A 23,305-nucleotide genomic window follows, 5' to 3' on the forward strand; every position below is an offset into this window, starting at 1 on the left:
CAGTTACGCAATCAGGCAAACTCATATAAATTGTCCAGTGACCCAAAACAATGACTGAGCGTCGTGATAACGTTTCCCACGCACCTGATGCCATCGAGGGCCCAAACGATGGTGCTCACGCCGAGGACACATCACCGGGTTTCTTCTCACTCGAGAATCTTGGTGTGGCGCAGGTACAAGTCGTCGGAGGAACTCTGAACGGATTTTCCATCGGCTTTGTTGCTGTGTACATCCTTCTCTATGAAGTGGCGACGAATTGTTCATTATTCAAGACTACGGAAGCGTGCAAGGCCGTGGGTTCTTATGGATGTGAGTGGAAGGATACGGAAGTGTGCTCATGGAAGAAGGAATGTGACTCCGATTCCGATGGTGTCAATCCATGCGAAAGCCTTATTGGGTACAGCTCACTTTACAGCGGTATCTTTGCTTCTGCCATGATCGTTGGTTCAATGGTTGGGTCGATTATAGCCGGGAAGTGCATCACTATGTTTGGACTGAAGAAATCATTCATCATTGTTGGCGTCATGAGTGTTGTGGCGTCTGCACTGAACCACATATCCGTGGCAACGAATGAGTTTTGGGTTCTATGCGCTGGACGAGTGCTCATGGGTATCGGTCTCGGCGTTGTTTGCGTTATTTGCCCCATGTATGTGAATGAGAACGCACATCCCAAACTCTCTAAGGTGGACGGTGTGTTGTTTCAGGTGTTCATCACGTTTGGGATTATGCTTGCCGCGATGCTGGGTCTGATTTTGGACAAAACGGTTAACTATGATAATGACCCCGACATGGCTGGGCGTTTTCACGGTTTTTGTGCAGTGTCATCCGTACTCTCCGTCGCCATGTTCCTAGTGGGCATGTTCCTCCGCGAAAGCACTGCAACATTTTCCCAAGACGATGATGGTAAGGCTGATGGCGGAATGGACCCCAACGAGTATGGCTGGGGGCAGATGTTGTGGCCACTGTTCATGGGCGCTGTAACCGCTGGTACGCTGCAGCTGACTGGGATCAACGCGGTAATGAACTATGCGCCGAAGATTACAGAGAACCTCGGAATGGATCCATCACTTGGCAACTTTCTGGTTATGGCATGGAATTTTGTGACATCCCTTGTGGCTATTCCACTTGCGTCACGCTTTACGATGCGTCAAATGTTTATCACCTGTTCCTTTGTTGCGTCATGTATGTGCTTGTTCCTATGTGGAATCCCAGTGTTCCCCGGTGTTGCTGAAGAAAAGGTGAAGAATGGTGTGGCAACTACTGGTATCGCCCTGTTCATAGCTGCATTTGAGTTTGGTGTTGGGTCGTGCTTCTTCGTGCTTGCACAGGACCTTTTCCCACCATCATTCCGACCTAAGGGCTCTTCGTTTGTTGTCATGATGCAGTTTATCTTTAACATCCTTATTAACCTATTGTATCCCATTACAACCGAAGCTATATCTGGTGGGCCAACCGGCGACCAGGATAAGGGACAGGCCGTTGTATTCATACTGTTTGGTTTAATTGGCTTGATTTGTTTCGTTCTGCAGTTCTTTTACTTGTATCCATACGATGCCAATCAGGACCATGAGAATGACCATGGCGCTGAGCCCGTGGAACGTATTGCTTCTCCCGTTGATGTCCCCACGCCGCGGAACTAAAGCACTGAAGCTTAATTCATCTGGTGAGGTATTGTTTGTCTCGCTCGCATGACTCATGTGCTGGGGAAGTGTAAAAGGGGGGATGGCGACGTAACCGATATTGTTAGAGGGCGGGAATTCCCCTCGATGTTTACGTTGTGAGGTAAATAAAACAGGATTTCTGTTGGGCCTTTGGATTTGACATTTTAAGGTTATCTCCCATGTCCCTATTTTAACGAGGCAGCAATCGCTATAGTGTATCTGATGTACCAATTGATGAGGCTGATCGTTGCAGTAAAATATTCCTTTTTTATTATGTGTTGTGGTGGTCACCGTTTTTTTTAATTTGTGACGTGTTATCGCTTTTTTTTTGTTTTCCTTTATGTGAGTGATGCGGGTTGTTAGTGTTACATATTGTCTTTTCTTGTTTTACTTTTGTAAATTCCTTAATTTTATTATTATTTTATTATTTTGTCGACCTATGAATATTCTTGGTTTTCTGTCTTGTTGCACGGCAATAGATGGACAGATGGATGAAGTGATATATGAGGGCAGTATGCTGTTAGTGTGTATGTGCACTCTAAAGCTGCTGCTGTGTCGGGATAGTGATTTACGTAGGGCAGTTGATTTTTCTTTTTTCTTTTTTTTTTTGTAATATTATACAATTGAAGACGTTTCTTAATAGTTTTTTGAAAAAAAAACATTGTGTTGTTTTTTATTGGTGTACAGGGGACAACTTGTTTTATTAAAACCCTTTGTCGTTGGGCTGTGCCCCAATTCTGGCGTCACGCGATGTTCTTCTATAATGATCTCTTACTTTACCCGTAACACCACATTAATGGTTTATTTCACTTTTTTGGTTGATTTTGTTTGGATTGCTGCTGCCACATTACGTCTCCCTTCCATATTGTTTTATTATTTTCAGTTACGCAATCAGGCAAACTCATATAAATTGTCCAGTGACCCAAAACAATGACTGAGCGTCGTGATAACGTTTCCCACGCACCTGATGCCATCGAGGGCCCAAACGATGGTGCTCACGCCGAGGACACATCACCGGGTTTCTTCTCACTCGAGAATCTTGGTGTGGCGCAGGTACAAGTCGTCGGAGGAACTCTGAACGGATTTTCCATCGGCTTTGTTGCTGTGTACATCCTTCTCTATGAAGTGGCGACGAATTGTTCATTATTCAAGACTACGGAAGCGTGCAAGGCCGTGGGTTCTTATGGATGTGAGTGGAAGGATACGGAAGTGTGCTCATGGAAGAAGGAATGTGACTCCGATTCCGATGGTGTCAATCCATGCGAAAGCCTTATTGGGTACAGCTCACTTTACAGCGGTATCTTTGCTTCTGCCATGATCGTTGGTTCAATGGTTGGGTCGATTATAGCCGGGAAGTGCATCACTATGTTTGGACTGAAGAAATCATTCATCATTGTTGGCGTCATGAGTGTTGTGGCGTCTGCACTGAACCACATATCCGTGGCAACGAATGAGTTTTGGGTTCTATGCGCTGGACGAGTGCTCATGGGTATCGGTCTCGGCGTTGTTTGCGTTATTTGCCCCATGTATGTGAATGAGAACGCACATCCCAAACTCTCTAAGGTGGACGGTGTGTTGTTTCAGGTGTTCATCACGTTTGGGATTATGCTTGCCGCGATGCTGGGTCTGATTTTGGACAAAACGGTTAACTATGATAATGACCCCGACATGGCTGGGCGTTTTCACGGTTTTTGTGCAGTGTCATCCGTACTCTCCGTCGCCATGTTCCTAGTGGGCATGTTCCTCCGCGAAAGCACTGCAACATTTTCCCAAGACGATGATGGTAAGGCTGATGGCGGAATGGACCCCAACGAGTATGGCTGGGGGCAGATGTTGTGGCCACTGTTCATGGGCGCTGTAACCGCTGGTACGCTGCAGCTGACTGGGATCAACGCGGTAATGAACTATGCGCCGAAGATTACAGAGAACCTCGGAATGGATCCATCACTTGGCAACTTTCTGGTTATGGCATGGAATTTTGTGACATCCCTTGTGGCTATTCCACTTGCGTCACGCTTTACGATGCGTCAAATGTTTATCACCTGTTCCTTTGTTGCGTCATGTATGTGCTTGTTCCTATGTGGAATCCCAGTGTTCCCCGGTGTTGCTGAAGAAAAGGTGAAGAATGGTGTGGCAACTACTGGTATCGCCCTGTTCATAGCTGCATTTGAGTTTGGTGTTGGGTCGTGCTTCTTCGTGCTTGCACAGGACCTTTTCCCACCATCATTCCGACCTAAGGGCTCTTCGTTTGTTGTCATGATGCAGTTTATCTTTAACATCCTTATTAACCTATTGTATCCCATTACAACCGAAGCTATATCTGGTGGGCCAACCGGCGACCAGGATAAGGGACAGGCCGTTGTATTCATACTGTTTGGTTTAATTGGCTTGATTTGTTTCGTTCTGCAGTTCTTTTACTTGTATCCATACGATGCCAATCAGGACCATGAGAATGACCATGGCGCTGAGCCCGTGGAACGTATTGCTTCTCCCGTTGATGTCCCCACGCCGCGGAACTAAAGCACTGAAGCTTAATTCATCTGGTGAGGTATTGTTTGTCTCGCTCGCATGACTCATGTGCTGGGGAAGTGTAAAAGGGGGGATGGCGACGTAACCGATATTGTTAGAGGGCGGGAATTCCCCTCGATGTTTACGTTGTGAGGTAAATAAAACAGGATTTCTGTTGGGCCTTTGGATTTGACATTTTAAGGTTATCTCCCATGTCCCTATTTTAACGAGGCAGCAATCGCTATAGTGTATCTGATGTACCAATTGATGAGGCTGATCGTTGCAGTAAAATATTCCTTTTTTATTATGTGTTGTGGTGGTCACCGTTTTTTTTAATTTGTGACGTGTTATCGCTTTTTTTTTGTTTTCCTTTATGTGAGTGATGCGGGTTGTTAGTGTTACATATTGTCTTTTCTTGTTTTACTTTTGTAAATTCCTTAATTTTATTATTATTTTATTATTTTGTCGACCTATGAATATTCTTGGTTTTCTGTCTTGTTGCACGGCAATAGATGGACAGATGGATGAAGTGATATATGAGGGCAGTATGCTGTTAGTGTGTATGTGCACTCTAAAGCTGCTGCTGTGTCGGGATAGTGATTTACGTAGGGCAGTTGATTATCTCCTTATATATTTGTCTTTTTTAAAAGAAGGTTATGTAAATCATGAAGCGAAAACGGTTTTGTTTTTTGTTGGAGATGGTTATTTTTTATTTTTTTTGTTTTTGTTTTTTTTTTCTCTATTTTGTAACAGTTTTTTATTTTTATTTTTTTTGGTTTTTGAAGGTGCTTTATTTTCTGTTTTTAAACTTCTTCCTCTTACTTTTTTTTAGTTTTTAGTGGGATTGATGGGTATTGACTACTACAAGGTGCTCGGTGTGTCGAGGGACGCCTCGCCAAGCGATATTAAGAAGGCGTATCATCAACTTGCGTTGAAGTACCATCCAGACAAAGCCAGTGGGAATCGGGAGGAGGCGGAGCGGCTATTCAAAGAAGTGGCTGAGGCGTATGATGTGTTGAGCGACGAAAAGAAGAAAAAAATTTATGACTCTTACGGTGAAGAGGGTCTTAAGGGCGGAGTGCCCGATGGCAGTAGTGGCGGCCCTGGAGGTGCTGGATTCCATGGCTTCTCCTCTGGTGGTGGGACGTATAACTTTTCGAATAGGGACGCATTTAAAGTATTTGAGTCTTTTTTCGGGAGCAATGATCCATTTGCTGGAGGTGACATGTTTGGTGGAGGTCCCGGACTACATCGTGTGTTTCGCGGATTTGGCGGACCGCACGGCTTTATGTCGGGTTTTGGCTCTCCGGAGATGTCGCCCGCGCACGAGGTTCCGCCGCTTGAGTACACTTTTTCGTGCACGCTGGAGGAGATTTACTCGGGCTGCACGAAGAAGTTCAACGTTTTGCGACCGCTGCCCACAGGGGAGGAGAAGAAGTTGTTTGAGGTGGCTGTACTTCCAGGATATAAGAAGGGTACAAAGGTGCGTTTCGTTGGCGAGGGTGGCATTGTTCAGGGCTATCCGCCGAATGTCATGGCAGACTTGGTGTTTGTGCTCGATGAAAAGCCGCATCCGCGGTTCAAGCGGGATGGCGCGGACGTTCTCACAACTGTCCAGATTAACTTGAAGCAAGCTTTACTGGGAACGACAATCAGTGTGCTCTGCCTTGATGGGACTACTCAATCGCTTCCGTTGACTGGGGTGAGCAAAAACGGTCGAAAGCTCCGTGTAAGTGGGAAGGGACTCCCCAATCGCAAGACGAAGCAAAATGGTGACATGTATGTTACCATTGAGGTGGTCATGCCTACGTCACTGAATGAGGCTACGAAGCGATTGGTTGAAAAATGTGAATTTTAGGATTAGTACCATCTAGAGTTTCGTGTGATGAGGGAACCCACGTCAGTTTTAACTTTCCACTTATTTCTGCTCGATACATTTTGATTACCTTCGTGTATCTTGTCGAGATTCGTGTACAGCTGCTGATACGAATTCCGCTAGGTAAAGGAGGAATGTGGGGGCCTTTCCACCCCACCCCTCCCTTCATCTTATCTCACACCTTCCGATCCGTCGTTACGTGGTGCGGTTGCTTTGTTGCTACCCCCATTGTTTTGATAAACGTTATTATTATTATTATTGTTAGCAATTATTATTATTATTTGTACTTCCTTTGCTCTCCGCCTGTGCGCGTCGATGATTGGTTGCATTCCTTTATTGCCTGGTGCTCAAAACCGCATTGTGCATGCCGCTTGTGGGGCACCACTGGAGGGCAAAAGTGGTAACGATGTATCAAATATTGGTAGTCTTCTTTCCCCTCTTCTCTTGTACTCTTGTGCTAGTGCTTATAGGGAAACTTATCTCCACTCATTTTTTTGTGGGTTGATTGTCGCATTTCCTTTTCACTCCTCTTGGCCATCTGCTTCGTGTGCGGTTTTGAGTCCACACATGCACGTTGGCCTCGCGTACAACGGTGTGTTTGACCCTATTTTTTTTTGCTTTTGAACTCTATTTTCCCTTTTTGTGTGCTGTGTTATCGGCTATTTTGCAAAGTGACTGTAGGTAGTCGGACGTGTCTTCTGTTGTGAAGGGTTTCATAGTAGCTAAACACTGCTCTCGTTGCCGCTTAGCTCATATCCCTGGTACAAACTGTTGTGTGTGTGGCTCTGCGGAAGAGGAGAGTGTGGCTTGAGGAGTTATTAGCGATGTTGAAGAGAGGTGGGTTAAACGGAGTGAAAGTAATTGTGATTGGTGATGAGAATGTTGGGAAATCGTCTTTGCTGCGGCGCTTCGTCACGGGCACATTCAGTAATCAGTACAATAGGACTGTCGGTGTGGAGTATATGGAGAAGAGCGTTTGTCTCCGTCAACGTAGCACGACAGTGAACCTCTTTCTTTGGGATACGGCTGGGCAAGAAACAGTTAGTTCTGTAAAGGATATTTATTACCTTGATGCCGCGGTGGCTATCCTGGTTTTCAGCACCGACAGTAGCGAGAGTTTCGCGAGAATAGAGATGTGGAAGAGGTGCGTTGAGCGTGTGTGTGGAAGCATACCAATGGTTCTGTGCCAGACAAAGTTTGATCTTGCACGGCAGGCCGCTGTAGTGGCTGAAGAGGTGGAGAAACTCGCTGTTAAGTTGCAGTTGCCTTTGTTTCGCGTCTCTACGAAGGATGGATTTAATGTCACCCAGTTGTTCGAGTACGTGGCAGCAATGTGCGTTAGCGAGGCGCCGGGGGGCGAATGTGGACGGACCGGCAAATTAAAGAGTGAGGCGGATGGAAACGGCTCCACAGGTGCGGGGAACGCAGGGAAGTCATCGAAATCTGGTGGAGCGGGGAAGAAGTCGTCCAAAAAGTCAAAGAAGAAAAAGTGCAGTGTTATGTAGCCGCTGGGTAAAGGAGCTGCCCGTTATTTTCGGCTGTGCTTTTAAATTTTATCTCACATTACTCGGCGCGTGTTTGTGGAAGTATACACACACACACACACACACACACACACACACGCATAGTGCATTGTTTTCCAGTGCTCGACACGCGTGCCCGTTGGTACGGTAGACATGAATCGAACGCCGGCCAGTGGGGGAGGGTGTAGTGGGGGAAAGGTTCCCGTGACCTTTTGTGTGGTGATCATATTCCCTCCCTCTTTTCATTGTACGTTATCTACAAATGTTTTTTTTCCACGCGCTTCTCGTTTTACTATCCTCTGTGCGCGGAGACTCTTTTGTGGTTGCATGTGTGTCCCTGTCTGTGCATCTGTGGGTGCAACTCCGCTTTGCCTCTTGATGAAAATGTGTTCCAGTTTCACTTTCTTTTTTTTCTTCTTTCCCTCATGGGTCGTGAAACAACATCACCACCAAAACGAGATTAGTGCTGAGGAAGGTCAGCTTGACCAGTAGCAACGACGAAATAACTGGGAAGAAGACAGCATCATTATAAATATTAGCATTACTCGTATAGGCATTGCATGCCACTTTTTAAACCATCGGAAATACCTGATAATTCGGCGACGGTCCCGCCCGTCACTGGTTGTCGAGACGGTTGTGTGGCGAGCGGCTTTGACAGCTACCCACGCGGGTTGATCGACCGATGTACTGTTGGTGGTAGGACGAACATTTGGCCCATACATCCGGATGTACAGCAGGCAATACAGCTGGGCAAACATTTAAACATGAAGGCTGTCGTCCGTGGTATGGGAGGCACTGGAAAGTCCACAGTTGTCTCGAGGCTCTGTGGTTACGTGCCCGCTACTCGCTATACTCCATCAACAGGGATCAGCGCTGGGACGTTTTTTTATAGAAGCCGCACTTCAACCAATACTATGGTAGAGTGTGGGGGAGCAAAGGTTGAGTTATGGGATGTTGTCGACGATGCAACACCCTCTGGCACATCCGGCACGGTAGCGGATATGCACACCGTGGATGTTTACCGCGGCTGCCATGTCGCTCTATTTGTCATTGATAGGAGACGGAAAGAGTCGCTCGAGTACGTTGTGCGTGAAGCGCCCCACGTCCCACCAACCACATGTATCGTAATTGTAATTAACTTCCGCGATGCCCCCAGGGAGTCGCTTGTTGTGTCGGAGCGTGACGTTAGTGCCGTGTGCAAATCCCTTCGCCGGACGACAACTCCGATGGTTTTGGCGGTGTCTGGCGGTCGACCGCCTCCGGAATGTTATTCGACGTCGGCAATATTTGTGAGCATCAGTGCGGTGACAGGTGATGGCATGGAATCCCTATGGGATGCTTTTGAGACGCCATTCCTCCTTGTTAAGGTACTGTCGCTTGAAGGGGAGATAAATTCTTGTTTCCAGCACATTGAGCGTCATAGCACCCGGACATTAGACGAGTCAGCAAGGCGCCAGTTGCATGAGAAGGAGGAACTGCGGAGGTTGCGCAAGGAGAGAGAAATGGGTGAGACACGCAGTGGACATAATCCCCACAGAGGCGGTTGCGCCCCGCCAACACCGCGAAGAGAAGTCCTTTCCCTCACGCACGCGACGACGCGCGGTTGCGGAGACGTGGTGTGTGAGGAAAAGGATGTGGAGGAAAATGGGATAGCGAAGGGCTTCTTTGATGACCTTGAAGCTGATGAGACATGTGAAGAATGCTTTGGGGACGTTGGCGGCCATATTGGTGTCCAGAGCAGCGAGGCTGCAGCGGACGACGAGGCGGAGACGCTCAGCAGCAGCCATAATGCTAGTTGTGTCCGTCGTTTGCCATCCCCAGCTGTGGCAGCGGCCGCATCACTGTTACGGAGGGACAAAGCAGTAGCAGGGGATTCATTAACTTCTATTGGCGGTTATACTGATAGTTTCCATGCGAACATGCCCCGAACAAGCAATTTGGAGGGGATCACGTTTGACGGTCGTGGTGGCGGTTTTAGTTTAGGGGAGGCGGTGACGTTGGACGATGGTTTCTTTGGTGTCGGGGGAGATGAAGAGGAAGAGGAGTTACGCCTGACAGATGAAGAGTCCCTTGCAGGAAACGGCAGCGATGCTGATGAGAGTCTACCACCAAGGACTCGGATACAGTTGAAGGAACCCGTGTCGGTGAATTCCCTACCGGGAGCTGAACAGTCGGCGGTGATGACATCCAGCATGAAGGCAAATATCGATGTTCTTTCACGAGAAATGCAGAGCGTATTGCTAACGTCAACCGGATCTAAACCCAAGTCACGGCCAGAGCGCAGTAGCAGGCAACGAAGCAACCGCGACCGCAAAAATAGGGAGTTAAGACGCCGGAGGGCGCATGGCGCCGCTGAGTGTGGGGAGAAAAAGGAGATACACTGTGACAAATACGATGATGGAACGTTTGAGGTTATACGAGATTGACAGACCGTATGGCATTTAACGTTGCTGAATCCGTTCCTCTGGCGACGACTTTCTCCTTCCTTCTGCTCCCCCCCGTTTCCCCCTCCTCTGAATGTTTGCTTTGTAATTATCATCAGCTAATTTTTACACTAGTTTCTTGCTGTTTCCACGAGTTTATTTATTTTTTACTCTTTTGTGTTGAATTCCGCTCCGGAGGTTGCTTCTCTGCATTTTTTTTTCCAAGGGCGAAGCAAGCAGGGGGAAAAGGCACGTGGAAAACCTAATTTTTGGTGATGTATTTCTTCATATTCCTCTCTTTTTTTTTATTCTGCAGAATCTGTCGAAATCAAGTGCTTTCCAACGCTTATCTTTTGTTGTTGTTTTTTCGCACCGGGTGATATGTTCTTTCAACGCTGGCACCGCTGTTGCTTCCTGAGTTCCTGCTGGTCCTCGTACCGTAAAAAACTTTTCTTTTCACGTTGTTCAATTTTTTTGCATACCTTCCAACCGCTGCGTGAATCGAAACCAAACCAAGACAACGACTGTGAATCGGCACGAATTGATTGTCAAAAGAACGGTGCTGTTATCGTCATTCTTACTTCGTCTGGCTCTGGGGCCGCAGGTGAAGACGTGCTCCCCCCCCCCAATCCGCCACGCATGGGCCTGTTGGAGTTCCTTCTCAAGATCCGACCCTTTTCGCGCCGAACGCGTCGGATCCTGATGCTCGGCCTTGACAACGCCGGTAAGACGCGTCTTTTGAGGAGGATATGTGAAGAGGAAGTATCCGACACTTTCCCAACGCAGGGGTTTAACATTCAAAACATCACCGCAGATGAGTTGAAATTTGTTGTGTGGGACGTTGGAGGTCAGAAGTCTCTCCGATCTTACTGGCGGCACTACTTTGACCATACTGATGCGCTCGTGTTCGTTATTGATTCTGCTGATATGGAGAGGATAGAGGAAGCAAGGACGGAGCTTCACTATATTTTAGAGGAGGAAAAGTTAGTAGGTGTGCCGCTTCTGCTGTTTGCGAACAAGCAAGACATCCCAGAAGCGGCGTCGCAGGAGGAGGTTATGTCATCACTCAACCTGCGTGACACAATTAATCGCCCATGGCACATCGAGCTCTGCTCGGCTGAGACAGGGGAGGGGTTGAGCTCCGGCTTGTCGTGGGTGGTAGACACCCTGAAAAAGAGACGCCCATCGTTAAGGCCAGACGGCCAAGTATAATTGGAAGCTCCACCTCTTCAGGGCTTGCTATTATTTTATTTTATTTTGCGTGCCTCCCTCACAACTGGCCATGGGGCGGTCTGGAGCGTGTGGATCATAGGGGAACCCCCACGAGCAATTGTCGCAACAGTAAGGCAAATCTGTGTAAAATGTTCTATTTGTTTATTCTATTTCCCCCCTATCAGCTGTTTCAAAAGGCTTCAGGTTTCCTAAAGGAAACACGTTTGCCTAATTCGCGTGTGTCGTACTTTCAACCCAGCTCTTTTCTTCCGCTGTGCGCGAGAGACACGTTAGGCCCGCTCCATTTCCTACATTTTTTCCGCGTTCTCTTACTTTGTTTCATTTAAGGCCCCAAAATGGAATATAGGATTAAAGTGCGGAACGAAATTCTGGTGAGTACGCACAACGGACCCAGGTTTGTTGGCTGTGGTTCTTTCCAGCCACTTTCTGTGCTCACATCACGTGCCGATGTGGTTTGCGGAAGCAACTCTCGCCTCAGCGCACCACAGTACAGCAATTCGGTTGGTAATTGAAGGAATTCAACTTGTGGCTGAGAAGGTGATGACAAAATGTTTTCTGCACTGTCCTCGCCGGTTTTGTTTCTGACGGGTTTGACGGCGTGTGCCGTGCTCCTCCTCCCTTTTGTGCCGATTTCGCTTGCAGGTGGTGAAGTGATTCGATGGGCGAACGCGTGGGGAGTGAATGCGGGGACACCTTGTAGATTTTTTTTTACTTCTCTAGCTTATTTCTACTAATGGAAGTCCGCCTAATTGGGGTTGGATACACGCCTTATGGTGTTGTTTTGATTATTATTCATAGTTGCTACTGGAGGCCGGTGGTTGCTTTAAAAAAATTTTCCTGCGGTCGGCGCAGCCAACAGTTATTCCGGTCTTAACGACTTGTTCTACACCATCACATGAGTGGAAGCTTTTCTCATGGTGTTCACGCCTCCTTTGTAGCGTTGTGAGGGAAATTGACAAACCGGATAACCGAGTGAGGGAATACAATTGCTTACAAAGAGTATTCAATTTATTTATGCTGTTTTTTTTGTATCTTTGCCTGTTGCTAATCCCAAGTGCCCCCTCTTTCGTCTTCGCTATGGGGCCATGCGCACCCATATATAAAGGTGACAATCCAAATCCAGAAGTGGGCACTTCCAAGGATGCAAAGTGGTGTGGGTAACATTACAACTCCCACGTCACCGCAACAACTTGTTGTAGAAGCTCCTGCTGAACTCCTGGAAACCTGTGGAGTGCAGTATCCTGCGGCGGCTGATGTGAATGAGGGCGAGGTTGTGGATTCCAAAGCCCTTTCTGCAGCCCCCGGGGAACGTGACGTCTCGGGATGTGGACCCACACTGCTGTCACTTTTATACAGCACCCAAAAGAAGGACGAAGTAGGGCATCGCGCAGTAACGCCAATGTTGTGGGAGTGCAACGGAGCTCAAAAAAGATGTCACTCATCGAAACGGGACTTTACAACATGTGTGAAGGCGCGGAAGTCCCCTCCTCCGGGCTCTGCAACGGGGTCTGGAACTGGGGCCATTAGGGATTTTCTCAGACCGTATAGAGAGTCACACAGTAAACGGTTTCGTGCGAAGGTAGTGGATTGCCGCGCGGCTCTTTCAGTAGACGACCAAATCATCACCCTCAAAAACGAGAACGCTAAATATAAGGCTCAGTTACTCACCAAAGATGTGCAGCTGAAGGAGCTTGAGGCAGCACTTCGTGCGTTTCGAGCGCCGAGGGTTCCGGTTCCCTCGGGCGTGACAGAACCTGCTGAAGTAGGGGGGTGTTATAATGGCACGGACACTGAGGTGGCGCGTCTTACCAGAGAAAATGGTGAGGTGTGGAGGCGGCTGCAGCAATCACATGCCCAGTTGGCAGTCTGGAAAAGGGATGCACGGGTTTCGAAGTTGCAGGAGTTGAAGATGGAGTTGGCTGTTTATCAGGCCGAAGTGACTCGCCTCGTGGCCGAGGTTCCATCTAGTGGCGGCGCTGGAGGTGCACAAAATCACCCAGCTAGGTCGAAGTTACAGAGAGAAGCGGAGACTTCACGGGCAAAGGATCTCTTTATCGCTGAGCTAAAGGAAAGAGCGTCTGAGAACGCTACAGCACTGCGAAAATGCATGGACGACGCTATGCGCACAAAAAGTACCCTTGAGCAGGTCCGGGAGGAGAATGAGTTGATATCTAAGGAGTTGTGCTTGTTCAGAAAAACGGCCTTAGCTCTGACACGGGTGCAGGAGGAACTGAGGGCCACCCAGTGTGAGCTGGCTGAGGCTCGAGAGCGGCTTCAAGCCTTCGAACAGATGATGCACACGGTGGGAGGTCCTGAGGAGGTAAAGGCTGTGGTTAAGGAACGTGATGCCCTTTTGACCCTGTTAAAGCAGCATAATGCACGCGAAGCGGCATATCACCGGGAGTTTTTCACCCGCCAGCGCGAAATGAAGGAGTCTATGGAGCGGTGCCTTCAGGAAGCTGTTCAACAAGAACGAGCACTGGCTCAGGATAGAGAGATGCAGCTTCGACGCTCTTGCTTGATGTGGAAAGAAAGGTGCGAGCGACTGCTTCCAGACAAGTCGTTCGAACAGGGACGTCTTATAGAGGGTGGTGGAACCGTTGTAGGAGATGAGGAACAGCAGACCGAGTTACACCAACTACCCAAGAAAATAGTAACCCCTTTCATGGATAATTCACAGAGGCAGCGGTTGCTTACAAAGCATATTGACGATGTTCTAATCGTCCGGCAAGTCTCGTCGACGAGCGCGCCGGCCAGTTCGTCAACCACTCTCTCCCCCGTGTCGGGTCTCTCGAAATTGTCCATAACCGACACTACCCAGAGCCAAAGTAGCTCTCATGGCATGCAAGTCAGCCACCCAGGGAACGAAGACGCATCTTCGCCTGTGAAGGGAAATGTAATGTCTTCACAGAAAGGGAGCTCTGGCGACGCTCCCGTTCCACCCACAGAGAGAACCGATCCCGACGGTGGCGCCGTTAGCTATCCAGCAAGCTCCGCCGTAATATCTGCAGAGCGGACTTCACTGGTTGAGAGCAGCAAGGGCGATATCGTCACGTCGATTTCAACAGAGGAGGGTGCGGTTCAACTGCCTAGAGGACTGATGACCGCTGGTGTTGATTCTAGTGATGATTCAGGCAGCGAGTTGAGCGACCTTGCTGTGGGAATAGAGGAGGGCAAAACCCCATCATTTCGACTGCATGGCAATAGCGATGGGCAATTAATCCCTGAAGTTGTCTCCAGGATGCCCTTAACTCTGCGCACGGTGAGCAGCAATGGCGTAGCTGCAGTTCTTACAGTTGCTTCACCACCTCCAAGAGTTTCTGTGCCACCGGCACCTGTCCCACGAGAATCTGCAGGATCTATTGCTTCATCTGAGAATAAACTCTCTGATGTGAATGTTGCCGTGCCACCTCCGAGAGTTTCTGTGCCACCGGCACCTGTCCCACAAGAATCTGCAGGATCTATTGCTTCATCTGAGAATAAACTCTCTGATGTGAATGTTGCCGTGCCACCTCCGAGAGTTTCTGTGCCACCGGCACCTGTCCCACGAGAATCTGCAGGATCTATTGCTTCATCTGAGAATGAGCTCTCTGATGTGAATGTTGCCGTGCCACCTCCAAGAGTTTCTGTGCCACCGGCACCTGTCCCACAAGAATCTGCAGGATCTATTGCTTCATCTGAGAATAAACTCTCTGATGTGAATGTTGCCGTGCCACCTCCAAGAGTTTCTGTGCCACCGGCACCTGTCCCACGAGAATCTGCAGGATCTATTGCTTCATCTGAGAATAAACTCTCTGATGTGAATGTTGCCGTGCCACCTCCAAGAGTTTCTGTGCCACCGGCACCTGTCCCACGAGAATCTGCAGGATCTATTGCTTCATCTGAGAATAAACTCTCTGATGTGAATGTTGCCGTGCCACCTCCAAGAGTTTCTGTGCCACCGGCACCTGTCCCACAAGAATCTGCAGGATCTATTGCTTCATCTGAGAATGAGCTCTCTGATGTGAATGTTGCCGTGCCACCTCCAAGAGTTTCTGTGCCACCGGCACCTGTTCCGTGAGAAGTACACCAGGTGACGATTTTGTTGTGTGTGTGTGTGGTTGCGTAGCGGTTGTGCATGGGCATTTCGCTATCGTTAAGGTTACTACGGCTTCTATTGAGTGAGTGCACACTTTTTTCATGTTTTTGGTACGGCAAACATTTAGACTGTGAGGAAGGTTGCCATTAGTACTTGGTTCTTTGACGGTGCTGTGTTTCTACTCGTGGTGTATGGTAGAAGGTACCTGCTGCTTACTTTTTCTTTGATGGGAAACAATCGCCACTGTAGGCGTCTTCCACTTTCAGTTTCCACATTGAATCGAACGGAATTAGTTTACTTCGCGATTCTTTTCGTTTGTAGAGTTATTTGTTTGACTTCTACTGTTATCCGTCCCCTGTGACTATCTCTAAATTTATGCACCTCCTTTTTGTCTTTTTTTTTTTGCGGTCGCACATGCGCTTTTCTTTGACACGTACGCGTATTGCCACCGCAGATGGGCACGTCAAGATGAGGTATGTGGTGTTCATATTCATAGAGTTCTTTGTGGTTGAGCGCCGCTATCGGTTGCAGTGTACAGGATGCACAGTGGTGTCTGCTTTTATGCTTTGGATTTGTCCTGTCACTCGGCAATGAGTTTGTGCTTGTTTTTTTTTCCTTCCGTCCATCTGGTACGTCGTTTATTTCTGCGCCATTCGTCATTATTATTCTTTAAAGTGCTGTGTGTGCACTTCGATATAATGGAGTACGGTATGCGACGAAAGGGGGGGGGGTGGCGAGAGGAATCAATCCGGGGATACAGTTTTTAAAGTCATTTTTACCTATCGATTATTGATCATGTGTTACTCTGAAACACGTTGACGCTCTGTTGCCTCATTTCCCGTTTGATTTTTTTTCCGCCATATTTATCGCAGCCGATAGTGGACACAATGTCGGCATGATTCACGTGTTTCTGCCGCACTCTGATAAGCTAGTCGTGAACGTCGGTGTATGAGGCGTTTAAGTGTATGAGCAGGGGTCGGGAGGCGGTTCCGCTCCCGTTTTTCCAGTGTGTAGTTGCCTATATTGCTCTCCTCTACGGTATGGTGAAGCGCTTCCTTTGCTTGGAGGTCGGAGTGTGCGGTGTTTTGTCCCCCCGTCTTGTTTGCGGTGCTGGCAGAGAAGCCGTTGGTCTCCGCAAGGTGCCGTCGCACTCTGATGGTGACAGTGGTGTAACCCAACCGAAGAAAAATTGCCTGAAGTGCTGCATCTGCCGTTATGAGCTGCAGCTTCGCCTTAGTTTACGGCATTCAGGAGTTACGCTGAGCTGATCGGGAAAGACAATGATGTGCTGGTACAGATTTTGCCACATTTGCGCATACTCCCCCCTTGTGATGATATGCTTCTTGCTTGTACCCCTGCTTTTCCTTTTTTCATGTGGGACCACATCGCCTGGGAGATGATGCGTTAACCAACTTTCACTTTCTTGTCTTAAAATTGAACCGCTACGTGACTGACTGTAAAGAGGATCAAGAGGTTGTGAAGGAGGATACAGTCACGAATAGCAGTTATGTCAACAGGTCACCCCGTGGACTGTGTACCACTCCACCAGGCAGCTGAATCCTGCGACCCGGTTGCTAAGCTTTGCGCCTTCCTGATGGCAAAACGCGGATGGAGTCACCACCGACTGGCGCAGGCGCTTGGGGTCCCCCCGCTTGTCCTGGAGGAATGCATTCGTAACGGCGTATCCTCAGGGGCGTTGCACGGGCGTTTAGCGCGATGGATCGCGGAGGGCGGCGGCGCCTCTTTGCCGCAAAGCCTGGTGCAGGCTGTTGTTCAGGCTCCGGCAGGAATTCTGTCGGGTAGCGACACGCCGGAGAGCCAGTTGGATGGTGACCCACTTGCTGACCTGGACCCTGTCACCCGGGCGTATTTTGTGGAACTTGGGTCTAGCATTGGACAAAGCTTCATTTCTATTTTAAACGATCCACGTCAAGCAAGGGACAATTTTAGGTGGGGCTCTTGGTTCGTTGGGATTGTGTCCAATGCTTTGGATCACAAGACCTACATGAAGCGGGCAGGGACTGTTACTAACGAGCAACCGTCGTCAGATACGTTGATGACCAGGTATAATCAAAACTGGGACTACATGCCATATCTGCAACTTGTGTCAGGGACATTAAGTGAAAACAAAAAAGGGGTGGAACCCTTGGCGAATGTTCCCGCGGCTACGCCACAACTCGGTTCCGTTCTGTCGTGCGCACTAAATGAAAACCTACCGTGGCCCCAGGGTGTGCCAGAGGAATTCTTTGACACATCGTACGATGCGGCCAACGAGCTCCGCCTTCTGGAGCGGGTAATTGAAGAACGAGGAGGAAGTAAGATAGATGAAGATGGAGTTCCGATCACCGCTACAACGTTCTCAGATGATTTTGAGGAGATTGAAAAGCGCATGAAGAAATTACGCGAGTGGGAAGGCGCGGTGGAGAGCTGCTTATTGCGTCATGTGCAGAGCCGTGCGGACCAGTTTTTCATCGTGTCGCAGGATTTCACGGATCGTGCTGGGGAGGCGCGCAGGGCTCTTGACGACCTTCAGCAAACAAGGGCGGATGTCGATGCCTATGGGACGGGTTTTGTCAGGGAGATGATGACGATCGCACAGAACTACCGCATTCGACATGGTTTGACTGCTTCCCGGGACTTGGCCGTGGGGATGATGGAGACACTCTCAGCGCTGTCAGCCAATGAAAACTGGATATCGCTTCCGGAGAGAGACATGACTGAGCTCCCAGCCGTGGTTGAAAACTATTGTGCCTTGTACAAAGCTTTATGGTGCGGGGCCGCCGCAGGGGCAGGTGAGGCCAACAACAACAACAACAACAACTTCTCTGAGACTGGAAACTTCACGCGGGTGAGGGTGTTAAGGGATGTTCCCGAGCGGATGTTGCTGGCGAAAGAGAGTCTTCATAAAATGATCATGAGAGAAATTGAGCTCACTTTCAACCCGTTGCCAGGATCAGATGTGGAGGAAGGCCGCTTGTTGAGAGCGGTGAGAGCAGCGGGAGAAATGAATCTATTGCCAACCATCATTCACCAAAACCGGGAGCGACTGCCTGATATTATGTGGACGAACGCTCGAAGCGTGTTTGTGACGGGCATGATGGACAGTGGTGCTGTGGGTGAGAAAGGAGCAAATTCTCTTCTGGAAGTCGCCGTGGCTGGTGACAGCTCACGTGAAGAGAAGTTATCACTCATTGGCCTGTCCGACTCGTGCCGCTTCCCCGCTTTTATGCGGATTTTTAGTGCGATCGCCGTTCAAATATCCCAGGCAGTGAGGCAGGCCTCTCGTTGTTGGGCTCTTCTCGTCGTTGGGGCTAGTGTGCGTTCCAGTTTCCGCGACGGTGGTGCTCATGATGGTGAGGAAAGTTTGTGGGATATGAGCAGGAGGAACTTAGTTGCGTTGTTCGCCGCGGCAGAGGGGACGGTTGCGCTGTTTTTGGAAGCGCGGTCACGGCCTTCGTGCGTCCCTACCAATGTGCACGATCTCGAGACACTTGTGAAGTCCGGGTACGATTTCATGCAGGGCATGGTCGCAGTATTTCACGACGTTGCGGCGATGGTTGGTGATTTAGGTGACCCCTGGAGCTGCCTTTCGGGTAAGCAGCTTAAAGCCGCTGTGGTGCGGCTCGGAAAGGAACACGTTCGGTCACGTCACGCGGCAAATATCGAAAGGATACGCCTGACGCTAGAGGGAGAGAAGTGGGTTCCGTGTGACTCAGATGCGGATTTTCAGTCCCGTGTTTCCGTAATATTTAATGGTGGTGACGAAGCCGTCAGCGCGTTGCGGGCGCTCATTGTTTTCACTGATTTTAAGGACTCGCGCGAAACTCACCCCAGTTCGCCGAAGACGTGTCAGGAGACGGCAGTGGCTCCATCGAAGGAGCCAGATGCGGTACCGGATCTCAATTCTACGGCAGTCGGTGAGGCTAAAGTAAATAAGCCGTTTATATTACCTTCGTTGGGTGGACAATTCGATGGACGAGTGGTGAGTGTATCCCTGCAAATACTTCTCGAGATGTTGCATGATTATGATGGCTACCTGGGTCGGTTCCCATTTCTTGCTTTTGACATCATGGGAAAGGTGTACGATCTCTTGAGGCTATACAATTCACAGTGCGCTGCTCTCCTGCTAGGTGCGATGGCTGTGGAGACCGGTACCCTTGAATCTATCACCGTTCCACACATGGCTGTAGCTTCCCAGAATCTTGCGCTGCTCTACGACGGTATTCCGCTCATGCAAAGGCGCTGGGAGAGGGTGGTTGATGGTGATAATTTGCCTTCCTCCATCTCAGAGGACCTAGAGCGTGTTCGCCAGGGTTGCCAGATGTGTCGTTTGGAACTACTGGGAAAAATAGCAGCACTTGTAAAGGAGAAGGTAGGGGTGCTTGCTGACACTGCTAGAAGAGAGTGGCAAGACGTCGGAAGCCCGTGGGTCATGACAACGCTACGAGAAACAGCCCGAGTCATGCACCTCCTAAACCCTCTTGTGCCCGTTAGCGACTGCCGTGGTGTTGTTGTGCCAATGTTAGGTACTTTTGCCCGTATGATGCGGACTGTGATGATGTCGCCTGATGTTGACGAGGTGGAGCTTGGAGTCATGAGGTCGGATGTGCTTGTGTTTAAGGCCAATGTGGAGAGGTTCGGCTTTGATGTTATGCGTTGTGTGGAGTTATGCGCGTCACCAACTGACGCCATGAAAGAATCAAAGGAGCCCTGTGCAACGGATGAAGTTGTCTTGGCATGGTTCTTTGGTCAGGTGTAGACGTCGCAGCGGTGCCAAATATCATTATCGTCTCCTCTACCTCCATTCACTTGCTTCTACACATCTATATATAATTCCCCTTTTGCTACTTACTGTTGTTATTTCCCCTTACCCCCGTTGGTTCTCCCCATTGACAACCACAAATTATCACCTGAATTCCCTTTGGTTGCTTGGGGAGTGGGGGGAGAGGTTTGGCATTGTCGTCTAAAGCAGGCTCACCTGGTGGAAGGGGGTGCGTATGTTGCTTTTGAACAGACGGTTGCTTTATTGTCATCCCTACACACTCACCCTTTTCCTTTTCCTTTCGTCTCTGTGTTTCGTGGTACGCGTGTTTAGTTCTATCGTTGTTTACATCCCAAAAAGGCGTGCCCTTTTTTTTGTGGGGTGAGGGAGGACAACGGGGGGCAGAACAAAAGTGGCGACGATGCGCCGTTGCCTCTTCGTTGTACGGCATCCGAAAGCCTATTCTGCCATTCATATCGCACAGCACCAACTAGTTTCCGCTTCAACGACTTTTTGCTCCCTTGAGAGAACTCCCTTGCTCTGCGTTGAAAGTGGAAACGTTTCTGTTGAGCCCGCGAGGGTTCAGTTTGATGGGCTGATCAAAGAAATAAATGAATTTCAGGTGAGGCGGAAGCGTTCTGAGCGCCGTCTTAACGTTCCCGCTTCAAATATACCTACAACGAAAACAAAACCGGCACAAGTGGAGCGAAATGTAGCACGGGTTCCACAACTATCGGGTCCAACCAGCTCGGTGGTAACAGACCCTTTATTATCATCAGTGCCATTTGTGTTGCGTGATCCGCCGGTGTTAACTGATGTCGCCTGCACTCTGCACGAGTTGGAGAGTGCACTTTTCCAAATCTCAGAGGATGAGGGGGCGTTACTCGACGAGAAGGTGAACGTCGTACCGGACGCGACCGCCGCAAATAACGACGACGGCTACGTTGGTGCATCCAGTGAATTGGAAGGGAGTTGTGTTGATGGGGGCCAAAGTGCTGCCACTGAGGACCGTCAAGCGGCAGCGGATGCTGGGGAGCTTTTGAGTGCTCAGCCAGATTCCCAAAACTCTGGACTGCGTTGCTGGCTTGATGATACCGTTGTTCCCACTTCGAGAATTTGCAGCGACACCAGTCTCAATACAACTTCACTGCATGTGGAATGGCTGTCGGAGCGCACCGTCGCATTGGAGTTACGTGAAAACCCAGCCTCCGTTGTGGATCTTGTCGCGGGACTCAACAGTGCACTTTCCACTCTGGAGGCGGTGAAGGAATGGTCGCATGGTCTCGTTGTAGTGCTCCGCACGGCTCGCGATATTCCCTTTTATACCCCGAAACACTCAGAGTTGGAGTTGACCCCTATAAATCGCCTCGAGGTCATGCGCGCGAAGTCTCGACTGTTTCGCCGAATGGGAGAGGCGTCAAGGTGTGGAGTGGTATTTGTAGGGGAGATTGGTGTGTCCGCCCTAGACTTCGGCGCTGAGTTGCTCTTCACGTGTGCCAGGGTTGAATTTCCAATCTCCTGTGCAGATGAAGTGCGCGTTGGATTCCCCTCCCTTCAATTCGGCGTGTGGCCCTCGCCAGATGTGCTCAAGAGATTAAGTGGGGTTGTTGGGTACGGTGAAGGGGTGACTGACGTCGTCCCAGCATTTCATACTTTGCCCTGGGGAGAGTGGAGAAAACTATACCCGCAGCTTTCGTTGCTCTCTGACATGGAATGTCAGTCATGGAGTAGAGTGTGGTTGCCAGAGATCATGCGCGGATGGTGGCAATGGCGTTTGTGGTTTTACCAGAAAATGTGTGGCGCATTCAGGCAAGATTTAACTCCTTTTTGTGACGCCGTGCCTCACAACACTCCGGGGGGTCTGTGGAACTCTTATTGTGCCCTAGTGACCGGCACCGAAACCGACGGTGGTGCCGATGTTCTTGACAAGAGCATCAACATGTATGCGGAGCTCATGGCAAACCGCGACATATACAATTCCGCGTGTGTGGTGGCGAAACTGGACCGTATGCATAATCGCGTTTTAAATCCTCTTCCCTGCGATGATCGGTTTGTGGTGTCACCGGGCTGTTCTGCAGATTCCTTGACGTCGTCTGCACCCTTTTTGATATTTGCTGAGGACGCGCTTGGTGGTGCCGCTAAATTGATTGCTCAGCACCGCAGTTCCTTTGATTTGAATTCCCCACGTTACGCATTATTGATCGGAGAGTCTGACGCGGTGAAGGATGTGGCAGCATTGTTAGACTGCGCTGTGGTTGCCACGCCCGTTTGTGCACCAAAGGTGGCTCCATTGGGCGGAAAACCTATGGTGGAGGTCCAAGTCCTCCCTGCTGTACACGTGGCCGACAACGAGTCCAAGGTGGCTCTCTCCAGTGCGTTGGCGTATTTTCAGTCAACCGAGGTCCCGTACATTGTTACAAGGGGAGGTGACGTGTCTAAACGGCTTCTGGCAGCTCTTTCCCTCGAGTTATGCCAGCTGGCCTCAGAGACAGAGTGCTGGCGTGTAGAGGGCGTTGCCCGACGTCGGCTTGGATTCTCCACTTGCCCATTTGAACTCATGGATCGGTACGGTGCGGCTTTTATATCTGCCGTTATAGACCGGTACGAGCATATGAAAAATTTCGTAAGACAAGTGCCGCCCGCATCCAGGCTGTTGTTGGCGGCCGCGGGTACCGGAGGCTTTTACGACAAAACGGGGCGGATAGCCGGTTCGGTTGCGCAACGTTTGAGGTCTGAGGAACCTACTGATGGTGAAATTTTTGTGAGGCTCTTAGGTACCGTGCTTAACGAGAGTTGCTCTTTACTGTTAGATGGCACGGTAGAATCAACAGATGATATCAATCTTGCCTCTGTGTTTTGTTTCGGTCTCAAGCCGTCGGTCGGAGGTATTCTGTCGTGTATGGACGACAACATGTCGCTTTCCACCCTCGTCAGAGAAATGTTGTACATGTCCAGGGGTTGCAGTGGGGTCTCCACTGTTCCCTCCCCGCTGTTACGTGCCATGGACGACGCGAGTGAATCATTCCGTACACTTTCTGCAGATACCATCCGCCGGGCGAGGGGGAACATGTTGAAATGATACAGAGAGGCTTCATTGTGAATCAGTTCGGTGGGATTGTGGTGTGGTAGCGTTTCCGATGTTTCGCCGCCGCCACCCAGCGCGGTGGTTGTCTCAGGGACTGTGGTACACAAGAATGGGGTTGTGCATGTGCTACACATGGGTCACAGATCTGGTGGCATC

The 23,305-nt window shown here is 49.5% G+C and overlaps 15 protein-coding genes across 15 annotated transcripts; 13 read left to right on the forward strand and 2 right to left on the reverse strand.

Moving 5' to 3' along the window:
• Nucleotides 1-50: 50 nt before the first annotated feature.
• Nucleotides 51-1,640, forward strand: TbgDal_X10300 (glucose transporter; the record flags this gene model as incomplete). The annotated part of the gene is made up of 1 exon (XM_011779899.1): nt 51-1,640. One exon carries the CDS (start codon nt 51-53, stop codon nt 1,638-1,640), a length of 1,590 nt encoding a protein of 529 aa, XP_011778201.1.
• Nucleotides 1,641-2,591: 951 nt separating this feature from the next.
• TbgDal_X10310 (glucose transporter) lies at nt 2,592-4,181 on the forward strand (the record flags this gene model as incomplete). The annotated part of the gene is made up of 1 exon (XM_011779900.1): nt 2,592-4,181. The coding sequence occupies one exon, from the start codon at nt 2,592-2,594 to the stop codon at nt 4,179-4,181; it is 1,590 nt and encodes a 529-aa protein (XP_011778202.1).
• A 370-nt stretch (nt 4,182-4,551) lies between these two features.
• Nucleotides 4,552-5,001, forward strand: TbgDal_X10320 (hypothetical protein, unlikely; the record flags this gene model as incomplete). Its single annotated transcript, XM_011779901.1, has 1 exon — nt 4,552-5,001. One exon carries the CDS (start codon nt 4,552-4,554, stop codon nt 4,999-5,001), a length of 450 nt encoding a protein of 149 aa, XP_011778203.1.
• Nucleotides 5,002-5,016: 15 nt separating this feature from the next.
• Nucleotides 5,017-6,027, forward strand: TbgDal_X10330 (chaperone protein DNAj, putative; the record flags this gene model as incomplete). Its single annotated transcript, XM_011779902.1, has 1 exon — nt 5,017-6,027. One exon carries the CDS (start codon nt 5,017-5,019, stop codon nt 6,025-6,027), a length of 1,011 nt encoding a protein of 336 aa, XP_011778204.1.
• Nucleotides 6,028-6,360: 333 nt separating this feature from the next.
• On the forward strand, nt 6,361-6,669 carry TbgDal_X10340 (hypothetical protein, unlikely; the record flags this gene model as incomplete). Its single annotated transcript, XM_011779903.1, has 1 exon — nt 6,361-6,669. One exon carries the CDS (start codon nt 6,361-6,363, stop codon nt 6,667-6,669), a length of 309 nt encoding a protein of 102 aa, XP_011778205.1.
• A 200-nt stretch (nt 6,670-6,869) lies between these two features.
• TbgDal_X10350 (GTP-binding protein homolog RAB1) lies at nt 6,870-7,550 on the forward strand (the record flags this gene model as incomplete). The annotated part of the gene is made up of 1 exon (XM_011779904.1): nt 6,870-7,550. One exon carries the CDS (start codon nt 6,870-6,872, stop codon nt 7,548-7,550), a length of 681 nt encoding a protein of 226 aa, XP_011778206.1.
• Nucleotides 7,551-7,721: 171 nt separating this feature from the next.
• TbgDal_X10360 (hypothetical protein, unlikely) lies at nt 7,722-8,060 on the forward strand (the record flags this gene model as incomplete). The annotated part of the gene is made up of 1 exon (XM_011779905.1): nt 7,722-8,060. One exon carries the CDS (start codon nt 7,722-7,724, stop codon nt 8,058-8,060), a length of 339 nt encoding a protein of 112 aa, XP_011778207.1.
• A 68-nt stretch (nt 8,061-8,128) lies between these two features.
• On the forward strand, nt 8,129-9,994 carry TbgDal_X10370 (hypothetical protein, conserved; the record flags this gene model as incomplete). The annotated part of the gene is made up of 1 exon (XM_011779906.1): nt 8,129-9,994. One exon carries the CDS (start codon nt 8,129-8,131, stop codon nt 9,992-9,994), a length of 1,866 nt encoding a protein of 621 aa, XP_011778208.1.
• A 378-nt stretch (nt 9,995-10,372) lies between these two features.
• Nucleotides 10,373-11,203, forward strand: TbgDal_X10380 (ADP ribosylation factor 3, putative; the record flags this gene model as incomplete). Its single annotated transcript, XM_011779907.1, has 1 exon — nt 10,373-11,203. One exon carries the CDS (start codon nt 10,373-10,375, stop codon nt 11,201-11,203), a length of 831 nt encoding a protein of 276 aa, XP_011778209.1.
• Nucleotides 11,204-12,012: 809 nt separating this feature from the next.
• TbgDal_X10390 (hypothetical protein, unlikely) lies at nt 12,013-12,321 on the reverse strand (the record flags this gene model as incomplete). The annotated part of the gene is made up of 1 exon (XM_011779908.1): nt 12,013-12,321. The coding sequence occupies one exon, from the start codon at nt 12,319-12,321 to the stop codon at nt 12,013-12,015; it is 309 nt and encodes a 102-aa protein (XP_011778210.1).
• A 44-nt stretch (nt 12,322-12,365) lies between these two features.
• On the forward strand, nt 12,366-15,284 carry TbgDal_X10400 (flagellum transition zone component, putative; the record flags this gene model as incomplete). Its single annotated transcript, XM_011779909.1, has 1 exon — nt 12,366-15,284. The coding sequence occupies one exon, from the start codon at nt 12,366-12,368 to the stop codon at nt 15,282-15,284; it is 2,919 nt and encodes a 972-aa protein (XP_011778211.1).
• A 312-nt stretch (nt 15,285-15,596) lies between these two features.
• On the reverse strand, nt 15,597-15,962 carry TbgDal_X10410 (hypothetical protein, unlikely; the record flags this gene model as incomplete). The annotated part of the gene is made up of 1 exon (XM_011779910.1): nt 15,597-15,962. The coding sequence occupies one exon, from the start codon at nt 15,960-15,962 to the stop codon at nt 15,597-15,599; it is 366 nt and encodes a 121-aa protein (XP_011778212.1).
• A 305-nt stretch (nt 15,963-16,267) lies between these two features.
• On the forward strand, nt 16,268-16,570 carry TbgDal_X10420 (hypothetical protein, unlikely; the record flags this gene model as incomplete). Its single annotated transcript, XM_011779911.1, has 1 exon — nt 16,268-16,570. One exon carries the CDS (start codon nt 16,268-16,270, stop codon nt 16,568-16,570), a length of 303 nt encoding a protein of 100 aa, XP_011778213.1.
• A 239-nt stretch (nt 16,571-16,809) lies between these two features.
• TbgDal_X10430 (hypothetical protein, conserved) lies at nt 16,810-20,061 on the forward strand (the record flags this gene model as incomplete). Its single annotated transcript, XM_011779912.1, has 1 exon — nt 16,810-20,061. The coding sequence occupies one exon, from the start codon at nt 16,810-16,812 to the stop codon at nt 20,059-20,061; it is 3,252 nt and encodes a 1,083-aa protein (XP_011778214.1).
• A 424-nt stretch (nt 20,062-20,485) lies between these two features.
• Nucleotides 20,486-23,143, forward strand: TbgDal_X10440 (hypothetical protein, conserved; the record flags this gene model as incomplete). Its single annotated transcript, XM_011779913.1, has 1 exon — nt 20,486-23,143. One exon carries the CDS (start codon nt 20,486-20,488, stop codon nt 23,141-23,143), a length of 2,658 nt encoding a protein of 885 aa, XP_011778215.1.
• Nucleotides 23,144-23,305: the final 162 nt, after the last annotated feature.

This window comes from Trypanosoma brucei, chromosome 10, assembly GCF_000210295.1.
Source record: "Trypanosoma brucei gambiense DAL972 chromosome 10, complete sequence".
Lineage (NCBI taxonomy): Eukaryota > Euglenozoa > Kinetoplastea > Trypanosomatida > Trypanosomatidae > Trypanosoma > Trypanosoma brucei.